Source organism: Anser cygnoides, chromosome 1 (genome assembly GCF_040182565.1).
Source record: "Anser cygnoides isolate HZ-2024a breed goose chromosome 1, Taihu_goose_T2T_genome, whole genome shotgun sequence".
NCBI lineage: Eukaryota > Metazoa > Chordata > Aves > Anseriformes > Anatidae > Anser > Anser cygnoides.
The window spans coordinates 1,365,204-1,381,141 of NC_089873.1; the positions used below are offsets into that span (position 1 = coordinate 1,365,204).

Genomic DNA, 15,938 nt, shown 5'->3' on the forward strand with positions numbered 1-15,938 from the left:
TGCTCATTGCCACAGGCTGAATGTTGAGCCTCCGAGTATGTGGTCTGTGGTTTTCCTTCGGCGTGGGAGGTGACTTGCTAGCAGGGTTAGTCCTACCACGGGTGACAGAAAACAGGGGAGCGAGGAGAAGAGCAGCAGGCTCTGCTTTTGGCTTTATTTTTCCCCTGGGAGAGGCTCAGCTGCGGCTCTTTAAAGTGGCTGAGGGCTCGGAGAGAGGCGCAGGCAGCCCTCAAAAGAGGGAAACGAAATACCCGAAACGAGGAAGCGACCGATCCGGGTTTGTAGCCAGTGGGGTCAAGAAAAGGACCTGGTGGTATTTTCAGCACTGGGAATCGTTCCCGATTTGCGTAAAAGAGGTGTGCAAGAACAAAAGTGTAATAAAAATGGTTCCCTGTGTTCTTGTTCTGGGGTCAGGGCTGTGTTCTGACGATGCGCACATGCAGAGAGCGTGTGCCCCTGCCTCTGGGGGAGTTTCTGGGTATAGAAATGGGCGTAGAAATCACAGAATCGGAGAAACACAGAACCACAGAACGGTTTGGGTTGGAAGGACCTCAAAGCCCATCTCATTCCAGCCCCTGCCAGGGGCACAACGCCTCCCGCCAGCCCCGGCTGCCCCCAGCCCCATCCAGCCCGGCCTTGACCCGATGTCCCAGACCGAGGTGGGGAGGGAGGCTCCTCAAAGCAAGAAGGGGCAGAGACCTGGAAGGGCTCTGCAGGGACTGACCGAGGCGGCAGGCTCTCCTCCCCAAGGTCCGGAGCGGGGGGATGAATTTCAAGCCCTCTTTGCAGCAGTAGTGTTGCATTTCAGTTCATTCGTAGGGGGGTTGCTGGAGATGGAGCTGGGTCTGCTCGCTCCCACTGCTCTTGGCTGGCTGCACGTGGCCGTGAACGTCACCCTTCTGTGGCCACCTCTGTTTGCCTCAGAGCCGTAAGAAGCTGAGGAATTACAGGAGTTCCCATCGTGTTACCTGAAGCAGGATTTGGGGGTTTTGTCCCTTCAAGGACATCAGAGGGAGGTCATAATACCAGCAGCCCTGAGGCAGGCGGAGTTCAGAGCACCTTCTGTCCGACATCTTTATGAGATGCCTCTTGCCTGGCAGCAACACATTTCAGGAGGGACGGGAGGCAGATAGAAATGTCTGTGGAAGGAAGGATGCTCCCTCCTCCTGAAATTAGGGCCCTGCCCAGCTCCTGCTGAGGGTTTAGCTTTGCCCCCCCGATGCGTGCCGCTCATTCTAGCGAAACGAGGACCTGGAGGACATGTGTGAGTTGAGCGAAGGGAAATATTTTTCCAGTGATCCTCCGCTTCTTGTGTTTCTGGCAGGCTGTACCAGCTGTCTAAAGCCGGGAAGCTCTGCGTGCCAGCCATGAACGTCAACGACTCGGTCACGAAGCAGAAGTTCGACAACCTGTACTGCTGCAGGGAGTCCATCCTGGACGGGTACGTGCCCGCTGCCCGGCCCGCGGGGTCGGGATGGGGATGGTGAACCTCGGGGGCTGCTCCACAGGATGGGGTCCCTGTGTCTCTCCTGCCTGCTGGTTTAGAACATTTTTGCTCAAATGATGTTTCGGAGGAAATCAAAGGCCCTTTCTTAACTCCGGTCCATCCTATTTGTGGCATAGATGGGCATCTGCAAGGCTCGTGGAGTCAGAAGCTGTCCCTCTGTCAGTCAGAAAGTGCCAGGGGTGGTTTGCACAACTATGTCAAGCACTGCAAACAAAAGCACGCCAGAAAGCAAACTTCGATTTTGTGCTCGCAGGAGAACGATCCCGCAGCAAAGCCCTGAGCAGTTCTAAAACTTTCATTTTTTTGAAAGCCCAATTCATTTTTTCAGCCCAGCTATGTTACGGATAGGGTGCATCACTTCAGCTCTGCCTCTGCTCCTCTTTTTGTGGAAGGCAACCCTGCTCTTTTCCTCCGGTGTCTGGAAGACGTACTAAATGTTTTCTGAGCCGTAGTGATGTCCGGCACTCCTGAAAAACCTTTTGGTGCCCTTGGGGAGCTCACCAAGCCTCGTGCTCTCAGGGTGCTGCCCTTCCTTGTGTGTAGGTGTCTCACATGCATTTTCCCTTCTCGGTGAGGGTGACTTCAGCTCTGCAGCGTCTCCTGTGCGAGGGCTTCAGCAGCAGAGTGGCTGCAGCACTCATCCCTTCCCCTTTTCCCGTGCGGTGTCAGGATGAAACCTTTCTGTGGCTGAGTCACGCAGCTGCTGCGTCACATTTTTGCCTTCCTAGTCTCCTTTTCTTCACCCTCTCCTGTGCGTATACGAGAAGCCAAGAGAAAGGAAAGAGAAGAGGCTGTGGAAGACCGAGAATTTATCCCGTAACAGTTACGTGCCCATAGCCTAGATGCGATTCTGAGGTTGTGTCCTTCAGCCGGGCGAAATAAGGAGGTGCGGCAGGTGGGACCGACGGGGCTGACGAAGGCTTTGTCCTCCTCTCCCACCCGGCTCCTGCTAAGGACTATTCTAAAGCTGCTGGTCTTGAGATGCAGTGCAAAATGCTTGAAGTTGTGAGCTAGAGAGGGTGCAAATCTCAGCGGTCTCTTTTTTTCCTCTCTCCCTCTCTTTTTTCTTTATTTTTATGGAATTGTGTCGCTACCCCCACCGCCAAAGTTTGCCAAAGCCAGGCGAGGTTAGGACGAGTTTTATTCCTGCAGTTCGGACAGGTGGACAGTTTATTTTGAGTCTGGTGCTCCCAGCAGACAGGTAAGCCCAGACGCTAGGGCAGAATCGACTTTGCAGCCCCGTGATGCTGCTGAGGTGGAGAAAAGCTCGCTGCTCTGTGCCAGGCAGCTGCGGTACAGCGGAGGAACCCCCGGAGAAGTGTTCTCCGTGAAGGCTGCCTCTTTCAAGAGAAACATGTCTTCATGTGGATAACTTGGCGTGGCTTAAAGCCTAAATGACCTGCCAGCAGTTCCTGGTTCCTTGCTGAAGTCAGAATGTCTCCTCCTGCTCCCTCAGAGCTCACCTGGCAGTGCTGCTGCCCTCGATCGCCTTCCCCCTGAGTATCTCAGAGACCCGGAGCAGGCCTCGTGTTCATCACAAAACCCACTCCAACACCTCTTTCCTAAATCTTATATTAATAATAATTTATGGGATATTTAGTAGAGTGCCTCGTCCATCATCTCAGCTTTGGAGTGGGTTTTCTGGTCGTGGTCATCCTGAGCAGGAGGAGTGAGGAGGGCTCGTGTTTGGGCACCTGCGTGTCCCGATGCTTTAAAACGTGTGTAAGTGCCATAGGAGCTCGTGCACCACCAAATACACTCCCCTGGATGACCCACTGCACTTGGGGTCTCTTCCCCACATTTCTGTTGTCCTAAAAGACCGTGTTTTGGGCTCAAGTGAGCCATGCTGGTGGCTGGCCTTTCTGTGCCAAGGCCGCAGGAGCCAGAACGTGGCGGCCAGCAGCCTCCTGCTCTTCCTGCCCTCAAAACTTGGAAAGTTCAACCGAAATCTCCCAGATTGGTACAATCTGAGAGGTGGAGCAAGCATACAGGATCGTACCCAAGGGGCAACGCGTCGCTGACCAAAGCAATACGGGGATAAGATCCTGATGAAGTCAGTCCCATCGTTAAGTCCCCGTCCCTCTGCGTTATGGCCCTGGGGTCCCCGACTGTGGCTGAAGGCACCCAAGGCAGCCTCTGTCCCGGGGCTCAGCCGCCTGGGGAAGGGCTGCCCCAAAATTTGAGGGTCTGGGGACGTTACGGTTCTTTAGCCGTGTGTTCACGTGCTGTTGGTGGATAAAAAAAAGGTTGAAATCCTTAAACAAGCTTCTTCGTCATGTCGGCTTCGGTCGTGGCGGGCGATGGGCTCCCCGAGGAGGAAGGCTGGGGTTTGAGTGCTCCGGGCCACGCACCTGAACAGGGCCAAGGCAGAGCTGAGCACAGGCCCGATTAAATCTGCCGGGGTCGTCGCCTAAATTCTCCTGGAAGTGGAAGGGAATTTCACCTTCCCTGCACTGCTAACCTATTTATGTGTGCTAAAAATAGCCCGCGATGTAGGGCGCTCTTCGGGGGGAACGAGGAGGAAACCGAGTGGAAGGGAGAGCTTTATTTATAGAAAGCGCTGCGATTCTGGCAATAAATCACCGCTTGTCTGCTCCTCCTCTAGCTGTTTCTACGAGGTATTTTGGCTTTGAGAAAATGGAGAAAAAAACAAAAGTGTTTCTGGAAAGATTTTAGAGATTTCTGGAGCACCACCGAACCCAACAAAGAGAGATCCAAGCCCCAAATCCTTCCTCCTGGTGGCAGCTCCGCGCTGGCAGCACCCACCCTCCCCAGAGGGAAAAGTCCCTTTGGGGGGACCCTGCGGGTCCCCTCCCTGCACCCAAATCTCTGCGGGGCCTCGCTGGGTCCGGGTGGAGGGCACAGCTCCTGCCGGGGGCAGCGACGTGTTCAACAGGAGCAGAATGAGGTCTTGGTGCCATCCTTCACATCATGGCCAAGTGGAAGGGGGCTTACCACAGGTCTTAACTGCTTTCTCCTTTTTCCCTAGCCTTAAGAGGACGACAGACATGATGTTTGGAGGGAAGCAGGTCGTGGTTTGTGGCTACGGGGAGGTAAGGGCTTTGCGCAGCGCGTCCTGCGGAATCGGGGGCACCTTTTGCACGGCTTCACCCCGCGGGGCTTTTCTGTCCCCTGCGGCTGCCGCCGACTTCAGACCTGCTGGGAACGGCCCTGTCCTGGCAAAACTGAAGGTTTTCTTTCCGTGGTGTCCAGTCCTTGGGATTAAACACACCACATCTGAATCTTAAAGCATGAAATACCCTGAATAGCTTTAATTACCAAAGCGCTCAGAGGCGGGGTTCTGCAGGCGCGCTGTGCAGCTGCAGCGTTGCATGCGGAAGGGTGGTCAAAAAAGAGAAATTAATCTTTTTTAATGAATTTACTGATGTGCTTTCACCCCCACGAGGAGTAATCCTCTCTGGAGGTGAGACTGGGATATTCCCCCCGGGCAGTCCTTGCAGGGACCGGTTAACACCAGTTACGGGGGGCTGCACTGGGGCTCTTTTTTCCAAAAAGCTGAAATTGGGCATTTTCCTCCCTTCATTTGAAATGAGCCATGGAGCAACCTTTGGGCAGCTGTGGCCGATCCGAGGACTGCCCACTCCCCCGAGGCACTGGGATGCCAAAGCAATCACATTTTGGGGAAATCGTGGTCCTTTAGCCGTAGTGCCGAGTTCCCCTGCGTGCTGCGCCGTGTGTGGAGTGTGAAGGTTAAGGCTGGTTAACCCCAGGGATTAAACCTTTAAGCCTCCTAACCAGAGCAAAGGTTGTGGGAGACTCTTAAACTTTCTCTGAGCTAAGTGTAATCTCCTGTTATCCTTCTTCTTTCTGGACACGAGGACATTTTGGGGGGAAAAAAGAGCTCTCGGGGACCAAAATGAGTGCCCCTTTTATATTTTTAGTGCCTCTTCTGGCTTAGCTGGCACCGGACTCAGCTCCTAGATTGCTCCAAATTTTGTGCATCGGGGAATTTTGTGCACCCAGGAGCCGTGCGCGTGCAACCGGGGCTGGCACGGGGCTCGCAGTGGCTCTGTCCCTTCCCCTTGGGCTGCAGAGGAGATGCCCAGCACCTGAAGGGGAACGTTTGGGATTTCTGCTCAGGGAAGGGCAGCGATGCTGCAGGGAGCTCCTGGTGTCTCACTTGTGCCCTTCTCCCCCCCAGGTAGGAAAGGGCTGCTGCGCGGCGCTGAAGGCCATGGGCTCCATCGTGTACGTGACTGAGATCGATCCCATCTGCGCCCTGCAGGCCTGGTAAGCGCTCGCCGTGCGCCCAGCGTCTTCTTCGGGCTTTTTTTCAGGAAAACCGTGCCCAGAAACCCCTCGGCCACGGTGCTTCCCTGGTGGGGGGCTGGTGGGGGGCTTCTCAGCACGCTCGGGGGGCTCTCAGCTCCCTCCTGCAGCCGGGAGAGGGCTCCTGCGCTCAGCATCACCCCGTTTTTCTGCATCCCGTGTGCCAGCTTGCATCACTTTAGCCATCACGGCAAAAATAAGCCTTGAAGAGATGTCGGGAGCGAGCCACGGACTTCGCAGAGCAACCCCAGGCGTTGCTGAGCTGCAAAGCCACGCGTCTGTCCCCTGGCACGGGCACCTTGCGGTCCCACCGGCCTCACCTCCTGCAGGGAAAAGTCAGCTCGGTGCCACCACGCTGCTCCTGCCCCTGCCCCATGCTCCTGCCCCACGGCGGGAGCATGAGCCCCGACTAATTAGCGGCACTAATCAACTGGCGGGTCAGCCTGTGCGCTTTGCAGCCTCCCTGAGTCTGCAGGAGCCCCACGGGGGCAGCTGGGCTGCATCCAGCACCCGCTGAGCCACATCCAGCACCCACTGAGCCACATCCAGCACCCGCTGAGCCTCATCCTGCACCCTCTGAGCCACATCCAGCACCCTCTGAGCCACATCCAGCACCCTCTGAGCCTCATCCAGCACCTTCTGAGCCTGATCCAGCACCTTCTGAGCCTCATCCAGCACCCGCTGCCCTCTGCCAAGGGGCTCCCCTCCGGCACCCACACGTGGGGTTCTGCACAAGGTGAAACCACGCAGCCCCTTTAAAGGGAGTTTGCAGTGGGGAGGACAGCAACCGGGACGTCCTGAGAGATCCAGCAGGAAAAAAAGAAAAAAAAAAAAAAAAAGAAAAACCAACACTTTTTTTTTTATAGTAACTGTGATTTTGCAGCTTGTGAGAGTCACAGAAATAAACTCCCGGGAGGACTGTCAAAAAAGTCCTAAAAAATCCTGCCCTCGTTATCAGATGTGCTGAACACACCTTTCTCGGCGAAGTTTGGGCAGACTTGCTGAGTGCTCAGCACTTCTAAATATCACCTAGGTGCCTAAATAGAGATTTGTGAAGTTAATGAGAGACATCTGTGGGTTTGGGGTGGCTCGTTTTTTTTTTGTAAGACGATCTAAATCCGGATCAGGAAGGATTCTGCAGCAGGAGAGTTTATCTGCACGTTCTGGATGTGCTTTGCAGGAGCAGCAGCTTTAAAAAAAGCTGTCTCAGTCCAAAATTGAGATTTTTTTCCATGTGGAGTCCTTGGCAGAAAACGTGAAACCCCCCAAAACACTTTTCAAAAGTCACTTTTTGCACAACAGACCCCAATTCCAGAAGCAATCCTGATGGCTCGGGGTGCGTGCGTGTCCCTCAGCACGCTGCATTGCTGTTTGCAGCCTCTGGCCTTGGTTAAAACGAGTATCTGAGAGTCACTTGATTTTTTTTTCTATTTTTGGCTCATTTTTGCTCCTTCTCACACCCTGTATTTTTTCCCCTCCCAGCATGGACGGATTCCGGCTCGTGAAACTCAACGAAGTCATCAGACAGGTCGACATCGTCATCACCTGCACAGGTGCGCGGTGCCGGGGGCGGGCGGACGGGTACCCGAATTTCGGGTCCATCATTTTCCAAAGGAAAGGGCAAAACCACGGCGAAGGTCACGGGTGACGTGCCCCTGCCCGTGGCAGTATGGGAACGGGCTCGTCACGTCACTCCTGCTTTTGCATTTCATAATATTTATTAACAATAGTGCCATTTATCATTGATACTGCCATTTATTACTGATACTGCCATTTATTACCAATGCTGCCATTTATTATTGATATTGCCATTTATGGCCAATACTGCCATTTCTGACCGATCTTACCATTTATTACCAATATTGTCATTTCTGACCAATATTGCCATTTATTACCAATACTGGCATTTATTACTGATATTGCCATTTATTATTGATATTGCCATTTATTACCAATATTGCCATTTCTGACCAATATTGCCATTTCTGACCAGTATTGTCATTTCTGACTGATATTGCCATTTATCATGGATTTTGCCATTTCTGACCAATATTGCCATTTCTGACCGATATTGCCATTTATTACTAATACTGCCATTTCTGACCAATATTGCCATTTCTGACCAGTATTGTCATTTCTGACCGATGTTGCCATTTATGACCAATACTGCCATTTCTGACTGATATTGCCATTTCTTACCAATATTGCCATTTCTGACTGATATTGCCATTTATTACCAATATTGCCATTTATGACCGACATTGCCATTTATTACCAATATTGCCATTTCCGACTGATATTGCCATTTCTTACCAATATTGCCATTTCCGACTGATACTACCATTTATTACCAATACTGCCATTTCTGACCGACATTGCCATTTCTTACCAATACTGCCATTTCTGACCGATGTTGCTGCCTTACAGGCAACAAGAACGTGGTGACCAGGGAGCACCTGGACCGGATGAAGAACAGCTGCATCGTCTGCAACATGGGGCACTCCAACACGGAGATCGACGTGGTGAGCGCGGGGTGACGGTGGTGCTTTCAGGGCCCTCTGGCCCCGGTGTGTGACCGGTGCCCCTTTAGCAAGCACCCTAGAGGAGGTGAAATAATCCGTACCCCCACAGCAGCCTCATCCCTTCCCCGTGAGAGGCAGTGGATCCCCTCCTCCAGCCGGTGCCTCTCCTTCCCTGCTGGTGCGCCGTTCGGACCCAGCCTGGTTCAGCCTGGTGCAGCTCGGCACGCTCGGCCCCCTCGCTGCACCGAAATCTGCTCAGCTGTTATTAGAGGGGGGCAGAAAACCAGGGGAACCTTGTCTGAAGGGAATTGTTTTGCCAAAGCTCCACGTTTAAAGCCATTTTCTGTGCGGCTGAGCCCACCTCGCTGGCAAGAAGTGACCGTGGCCGTGTACGGTTCAGCTGGTGACCCTAAATCCTTCTCAGCCAGAAGAGCTCTAACAACCGTTGTCGCTGGAGCACCCTAACCGTAAAAAACATTTTCAGGTTATGATTCATAAAGGTTCCATCGGCCTGGGACTGTGACCGGGCCCAAAGGAAACTAGAATAATGTCGGCGAGTTGCTTCCTCTTTTCCTTCCTCTTCTGTAGCTTCTCTTTTCTGCTCTCTGGCCTGGGCTTTAACCGTTCTAACGCCGTGTTTCAGGCAAGCCTGCGCACACCGGAGCTGACCTGGGAGAGGGTGAGGTCCCAGGTGGACCACGTCATCTGGCCAGACGGGAAAAGAATAGTCCTCCTGGCGGAGGTGAGTTGCACGCAGAGGGAATGAGACTGCCCTCCTCCTGGGGACGGAGAAAAGCAGGGCTGGGCACAGCGTGGAACCAAAACACTTCCAAAAATCGCCTCCTGGGGCTCAGCACTCAGCAGGCCCTCTGCTAGAAAGGGTTGGTTTCACCCTGGTTTGGCTGAGGATTTGCTGGGATGCGGAAAAGCTTCCTCTGTTTTTCCATATCCCACCCCAGCGGCATCCCCTGCAGGGTTTTTCATCTGATTTTCCCTTCTGGATCGTTTTACTGAGTTCCAGGGACAACCGACACCTTGGCATTCAAGCACACGGATAAACGTTGCTTCATCCCAGAAGGGAGGCGTTTCCCCTTCTGTACGAAAGGCTGCAGGCTGGTGTTGGCGCCAGGCAGGGATAACAGCAGATTTTTGCTCCCCAGGGCCGCTTGCTGAACCTGAGCTGCTCCACCGTCCCCACCTTCGTGCTCTCCATCACTGCCACCACGCAGGTGAGCGGGGTTCGGGCCGCGTCTGGCTCCGTGGCGGGCTGCGGTTACTCACCAAAGGGTCTTCTCCACCCAGGCTCTGGCTTTGATAGAGCTGTACAACGCTCCCGAGGGCCGCTACAAGCAAGATGTCTACTTGCTGCCTAAGAAGATGGGTAAACCTTGCTTCCTCTTTCGTTTCTTTTTCCGACCGAGACCGAACAGACAGGAGGCTCCGCCAGGCTGGGCTGGCAGCAGCAGGGCGTCGCAGTCCCCTGGGCTCTCCTGTTCACCTCCCTGCCGAGCTCGGGGTCTTCCAGCAAGCTCCTCCCGCTGGGTCCTGGCTCTATTTCGGAGCCGGACGCGTTGTTTCCCTGCCCCACCTGGGGGAAGCAGGCTGCCACGCTTGGCTCACCGCCGGCGCACGCCCGTGCTGGTTCAGGAGATTTTCGTGCAGGGCTTCTGCCCGCAGAGCTCCCGTAGCTGGCCGTGAGGACACGTGGTCCCTGCCAGCAGCTCTGCCAGCAGGACCCCACCGAGGACGCAGCTATACGGACCGCGCTTTTGCTGCAGAACCGGTCTTTTTTGGCTTAATTGTGTTTTTTTTGGGACCGGGTGCAGCTTGTCCCTAGCTTGGGTATAAGTTAGGTGTCTCCTGCCTCGGTAGGGCATCCAGGCAGCAGGAAAGCCTGCTGCGTTCGTCACGGTGGAGCTCGTAGGGGAGCACAGCTCTCGTTTCAAAACTGAACTCCAGCCTCATGGCAGCACGTCTGCTGTTCGCTCAGAGGCGCTGGAGCTGGGTTTGGGCGCCTCAACTTGACTCCTTCAGACCCAGATTCAGATGTCGGCTGCCACCCGAAATACAGCTCGGTGTGGTGCCAGCGTGCTCAGCCCCTCAGTCCCCTGAAATTCCAGCAGTGGGATAAGGCACTGATAAGACACTGAGCGTGGCACAGATAGCAGCGGGCTCCCTTTGCTGCGCCCAAGGTCTTGGGGAGAAGAGTCCTGGTCCTGGGTGCCAAGAATTGGGGGCAGGGAGTGAGCGGCTGGCCCAGGGGTTTGGGTTTTATTCAGTAGGGGAAAAGCCGGGCTGTGATGTAGGCGGGTTTCCAGATGCAGCCGTCGATGCTGAGACGCAGGAGGAAGGATGGGGCAAGCACCTGGGACCTGCTACCACGTCCCAAGGGCTCGGCTGCTGCGTGGGGTCAGGACCATGCTTCTGCCACGGCCTGGGGACGCAGTAGAGGCCAGGACTGGGGCCACAGAGTGCTGCTTCCCCCAGGGGGGCTGCAGGGAGCTGGGCTTTTCACCCTTCGCGCTGCCCCTTACGCCCTTCCTGCTGCCCCTGTCACCCCTTTTTGCTACCCCTTTCGCCCTTTGTGCTTTCGAGAGCAGCAGGGGGGGCGCTTGCCGCTCCCCCCCACTAATTTCCCGAGGCTTGAAATGGTTTCAGACGAATACGTGGCGAGTCTCCACCTCCCGACGTTCGACGCGCACCTGACAGAGCTCACCGACGAGCAAGCCAAGTACCTGGGGCTGAACAAGAACGGGCCCTTCAAACCCAACTACTACAGGTGCCGCTCGCTCCAACGCCGCGTTCCGTCCGCAGCGAGCCCGCGGGGCGGCCGCGGGGACTGGGTTGGGACCGCGGTGTCTGAATGAGGGGGGGACGACGGGATTAAGGATTTAATCCCGCTGGGGGGACGTGGGCTTTCTGGCAAATCCCCTTACGGGACGGGGGCGGCGCGGTTCAAGCCGACGCAGGGCGCTCATCAGGACGCGAGCCCCTGGTGTCTGGCAGCAGCTGTCACCCGGACAGGGCGAAGCTCGGCGCAGTGCCCTCGGCCAACTCAGATAGCAGCTTTATTTATAAAGCCTGACGAGCACGGGCTGGCACAGGGCAGCATTTGAGCTCGCAGGCAAGCCTGGGCTGGCCCACAAAAAAAATAATCATTTTCGATCCGAGCCCCTTCTCCTTCCGGGCTCCAGATTCGGGGTGTCTTTGTGGCCAACCAGGCAATTCACGTTCTGCTGTGACAGCTTTGCACACGCGCAGACCAGCCTGGGGGCTGGAGCCCTGATGTTTTCGTGCAGGAAAAGGCATTTTCTTGGCACAGCACCGGGTGTTCAGGTCTGCAGTGCCCCCGGGAGAGCAGTGCTGTGCCGAAGCACTCCACTTCTTGGGGTTTAGCGCGTTTTGCCAGATCCCGACCGTTTTTCCTGCCCTGTGCTGTGTACAAACAAACGCTCAGTGCTGCGTCCTGCCTTGCCAGCACTGCGGGGAGCTTCCCACGGGATTTGCCTTTGCCCTGGTCCAGGGCCGTGCTGCAGCCCTGACCCTGCGGGCAGCACCGGGTGGCGCGGTGCCCACGCCGCAGGGCCGGGGCGTGTGCGACAGCTGCAGCCGCAGAAACCCAAGCCGCCAGCGCAGCGTCAGCTTTTCCAGAGCTCCCTGGCCTGACGCTCGGGGCTGGGGGCGAGAGGAGATCTCCAGGTGCACGCACAGCCTCTTTTTCCAGATAAAAAGGGGCCGCTGGACTCCTGCTACCTGTGGCTCCAGTTGTGGTGGGGATTTTCTCCCTGCAGTTCCCAGCCGGAGAGCCTTGGAGCTCCCACTGCCCTGCGCCTCTCTCCAGTTTCTTTTGATAACCTCAGCTGGTTTGAGCAAGGCTCGGGTGCTGAAGGCATTTGCACCTTCCCTGCATCTCCCCCGCTCCCTGAGCTGGTGCCACCGCAAACCCGTGGCCCTCGTGTCCCCATCATTCGGGCGCTGCTGAATTTTGCCCTTCCTGCATCCGAAGCGAGAGGCAGAGCCAAAGCACCCGGCAGCGAGGGCAGGCGGCTAAATATAATGCGGTATTTGTGGGGGAGGAGGAGAGGACCGGGTCCCTTCCTACATCACTTCTTTTCTTGGCGTCCACCCCCCTGAAACACGCGGTTTTTGCTCGGGGGAGCGTGCCATGAGGTTTGCGCAGCGCCGGGCTAAAACCTCGCTTTCTCTTCCCTTCCCCAGGTATTAAAGTTCCTGCTGCCGTAGCCAGAATCGCAAGGAACAAGAAACCAAGTCTTTTCTCAACTACTGTACAGGATGAAACAGTGCAAGCTTCCTAAGTTAGAGCTGGGCTTGCTCATGTAGTAGACAGTGTGTTAGGTTATTTATTTATTAAATTAGAATACTGTACATGCGGCCTCTGCCACTGGTGTTTGTACTGCCACGGGACTGGGAGACGGTTGATTCCTTTCCGTTTGTTTCATTTTTCTCTTTCGGTTGTTCTTTTCCGGGGCTGGGAGGATGGGGAGCGAGTGCTGCGGGGCGAGGAAGAAGCTGCTGGAGCCGATTTGCTGCAGGGCACCGCACGCCGTCCACTGTCACCGCTGCTCCGAGGCGTGCAGGCAGAGGGGAGGTGGAGGCTGCGCCCTGCTTCTGGTCCCGGCCGCTTCTTCCAGCAGAGTGCAATCCCCAGCAGCTGCAGGGACTGGAACAGGCGTGCAGGGCAGGAGAGTGCTGGGATTTCATCTCCCGTGCTGTTTGAAATGCAGTGAAAAAAACGTGTCTGTTCTGGATGCTGCTGATGGGCTGGCGGCGAAGCAGCGAACTGACCGGCGACCGCTGGGGAAACCGCTCGGAAATCTGCTCAGCTGCCCCCGGGACAGATCTGCCAGCGCCTCGGTGAACTTCGCCTTCGCTCTGCTGAAAGCTGTGAGGAAGGGTCCGAGCCCTGCCCCGAGGACGTGTCAGGAGCCGGCGGCAGAGCGGAGCCAGGTCCGGCAGCCCCCCGAAGACGTGGAGGTGGTGGCGTGGACGCGGCCCCGCTCCCCGCCGAGCCGCTCCGCGGCGTTGTCCTGCTGCTTCTGTTCCGAGTGCCAACCTTTTGCCGTGCAACCAAAGCTATTTTCCTCGTGGGGCCTTGCACCGCCACTGACGGACGCTGCTCACGCTTCTCCGAAACGCAACCAGAGCGCGCCGGGTCTCAGTCCTCCCTGGGAGTCTTAGGAGTCTGATTTTCTGGTAATATTTGTCCATTATCGTGATGAATCAGGAAATCCCCTTCGAGTGTAGGAGATGTACTCCGGAGTAATCCCCACCCCGATTCTGTGCACGGGGCAGAGGGTCGCAAGCAGAGTTCAGAATCACAAAAACCCTTCAGTGGCATCAAATCTTGACGTCTTAGAGTCAGTGGACAGCAGATTTGGCATCGCTGCCTGTCGGAGCCCTGGACGTCCTGCCCCAACACCGCGACCAGCACCGCGCTCCCCAGGCGCGTCTCACCGGTGTCGCTTACGGCTCGCCCCGAGAACGTGGCCCTTGTAAAGTGAATTTGCCGACCTTGGGAGCACAAAAGCCTTTCGTTTATCCTGTGGTTGCTGCTTCGGTGCCCGAGTCCCCCATGAGATCCTCGGTTTGTCCTCGCGGGCTTCGTGAAGACTCCCCCGAGGCAGCTCGTTCACGCACAAGGAAGGAGAAGCCGTGGCACCGCGGTTCCTGCGGCCACGTCCTCCGCGCAGCTCCTGGCGGCGAGGCCTCGCTCAGCTCCTCCGCAAGGCGCTCGCCTCGGGGGCAGGCTTTCTCCTTCACTTTCTTATTCCGAGTTTCTCTGAAATTTGTCAAAACGAGAGAAGCGAGGGACGCGTCGTGGACCAGTCGCTAACCACGAACTCGAAATTCTCTCTACTCGCGGCTCTTACCCAGATCCAAACTTCTGGGAAGAGTGCACCGAGCTGCTGCAGATTTCGTGGTCGGGTCTTTCCCAGGGCTGGGACGGTGGCAGCCCGCCCCGCAACCCAGGGCTCTGCCGCTCCCCGTAGCCCAAAAATCCCGCTCCCGGCCCGGCGTGCCCAGGATGCTCGTGATGCCTTCGCCTCGCACGACGGCAGCAATGCTTTAATGCCCTCGGGGATGGCGGCTGCAGGGTCGTGCTGAGCATCCTTCGGGTCCCCGACGCAGCCGATTCTGCCCCGAGGAAGCTCGCCCGCCATCGTCCGTCGCTTGCGCAGCGCGCGGTGGTGCTGGCCTCGTCCGCCAAGTCGCTCGTGCCGATCTTTTTAAGCCCGATTTATCTTCCAGGTAGATAGGAGAAAATAAATAAATAAATGAAAATCGCCCCACCTGGCTTTCCCCCCCCCTCGATTTTTAAAGCTCTTCTCCATGTCGTTCCGCTTCTGTAAGCTTTTTCGCTTGCTTGGCTTTTCCTAATCAATCTGGAATCATATTCTGTGATCATCTCTAAATTAACGTGTAATGGGTTTGGGTTTGTTTTTCTCTTTTTTTTTTTTTTTTTAATGTAACGCATTTTTAAAGAATTAGGAAAAGGAGATTTAGGTAACACCAGCAAAATTGTATAAGGAAAATAATTCTGTTCTGAACTTCACAGCGAGACAAAACTGTCGTCAGCCTGCAGTGGGGAAACGAAAACTTTGCAATCGTAACATTTTCAAAAGGATGTTTTAAATATTAATGTATGAGTGATTGTATTAGATCAGCAATAAAGACTCTGTAATCTCAAAACACAAATAAAACATTGGAAAAACGAGCTTCTCCGAGCATGTTTCGGGGTGGCGGCGGCGGGCGGCGACTTCTGTCCCTCGTCCCAGCTGTGGGAGCAAGAAATGTCCCAAATCTGGGACATGGGGGGGTGAGGGAGGGGGACGGGGCTGCCGTCCTTGGGGCTGCGTGTCCTTGTGGCGGCCGAGATGTTGTGGCCCCGGGGACTGTTGTGGCTCCTGCGCTGGCCTTGCAGCGGGCACGGGGCCATCCCGTTATCACCGCTGCTCCCGTTATCACCACTGCTCCCGGTATCACCGCTGCTCCCGGTATCACCGCTGCTCCCGTTCCATCGCCTCCTGCTGCCAAAGAGCAAAAGTCCAAACACCACGGGGCCGGAGCAGGCGCCGATGCCAGGCTTCATCTTTTCCAGCCGCGAAGCCACGCTGGGTGTTGGGTGCCGGGTGCTGGGTGTTGGGTGCTGGGTGCCGGGTGCTGGGCGTTGGGTGCTGGGTGCAGCTGGCGTTTGCTGAGTGGCACCAACGCGGCGCCCACTGGCTTGCCCCTAAAAGCAACCACCCGCACTGGGGGATCCAGGGGGGACCAGGGGGGACTCCCCCCCCACACCCCCCCACCCCCACCCCTCGTTTCCAGCCTGCCCCCGGCAGCATCCCGTACCCCTAATGGTGGAAATGGGGGTGCTGGCGGCCCCCCCATATGCACCCCAACACCCCCACTGTCCCCAGCACCCCGGGGTTCCCCAGGTCCCCCCCCTGCACCCCAACACCCCAATAACTCCCCCATGCACCCTGGGGTGCCTCATGTGGCTCCCATATACCCCAAACACCTCATAACCCCCCCATGCACCCCAACCCCCCCCCATGACCCCCAGCACCCTAGGGTGCCCCAGACCCCACCCCCACCCCAGCACC

The 15,938-nt window shown here is 56.2% G+C and overlaps 1 protein-coding gene across 1 annotated transcript in view; it reads left to right on the top strand.

Annotated features, from left to right (window-relative positions):
• Positions 1 to 15,055, top strand: part of AHCYL2 (adenosylhomocysteinase like 2) — a 77,567-nt gene extending 62,512 nt beyond the window's left edge. Inside the window, 10 exon segments of the mRNA XM_066995751.1 lie at positions 1,325 to 1,441; positions 4,497 to 4,560; positions 5,670 to 5,758; positions 7,280 to 7,350; positions 8,225 to 8,319; positions 8,963 to 9,061; positions 9,480 to 9,548; positions 9,622 to 9,700; positions 10,978 to 11,098; positions 12,538 to 15,055. Coding sequence (XP_066851852.1) covers positions 1,325 to 1,441; positions 4,497 to 4,560; positions 5,670 to 5,758; positions 7,280 to 7,350; positions 8,225 to 8,319; positions 8,963 to 9,061; positions 9,480 to 9,548; positions 9,622 to 9,700; positions 10,978 to 11,098; positions 12,538 to 12,544 — 811 coding nt within the window. The 3' untranslated portion in view covers positions 12,545 to 15,055.
• The last annotated feature ends 883 nt before the right edge of the window (positions 15,056 to 15,938 follow it).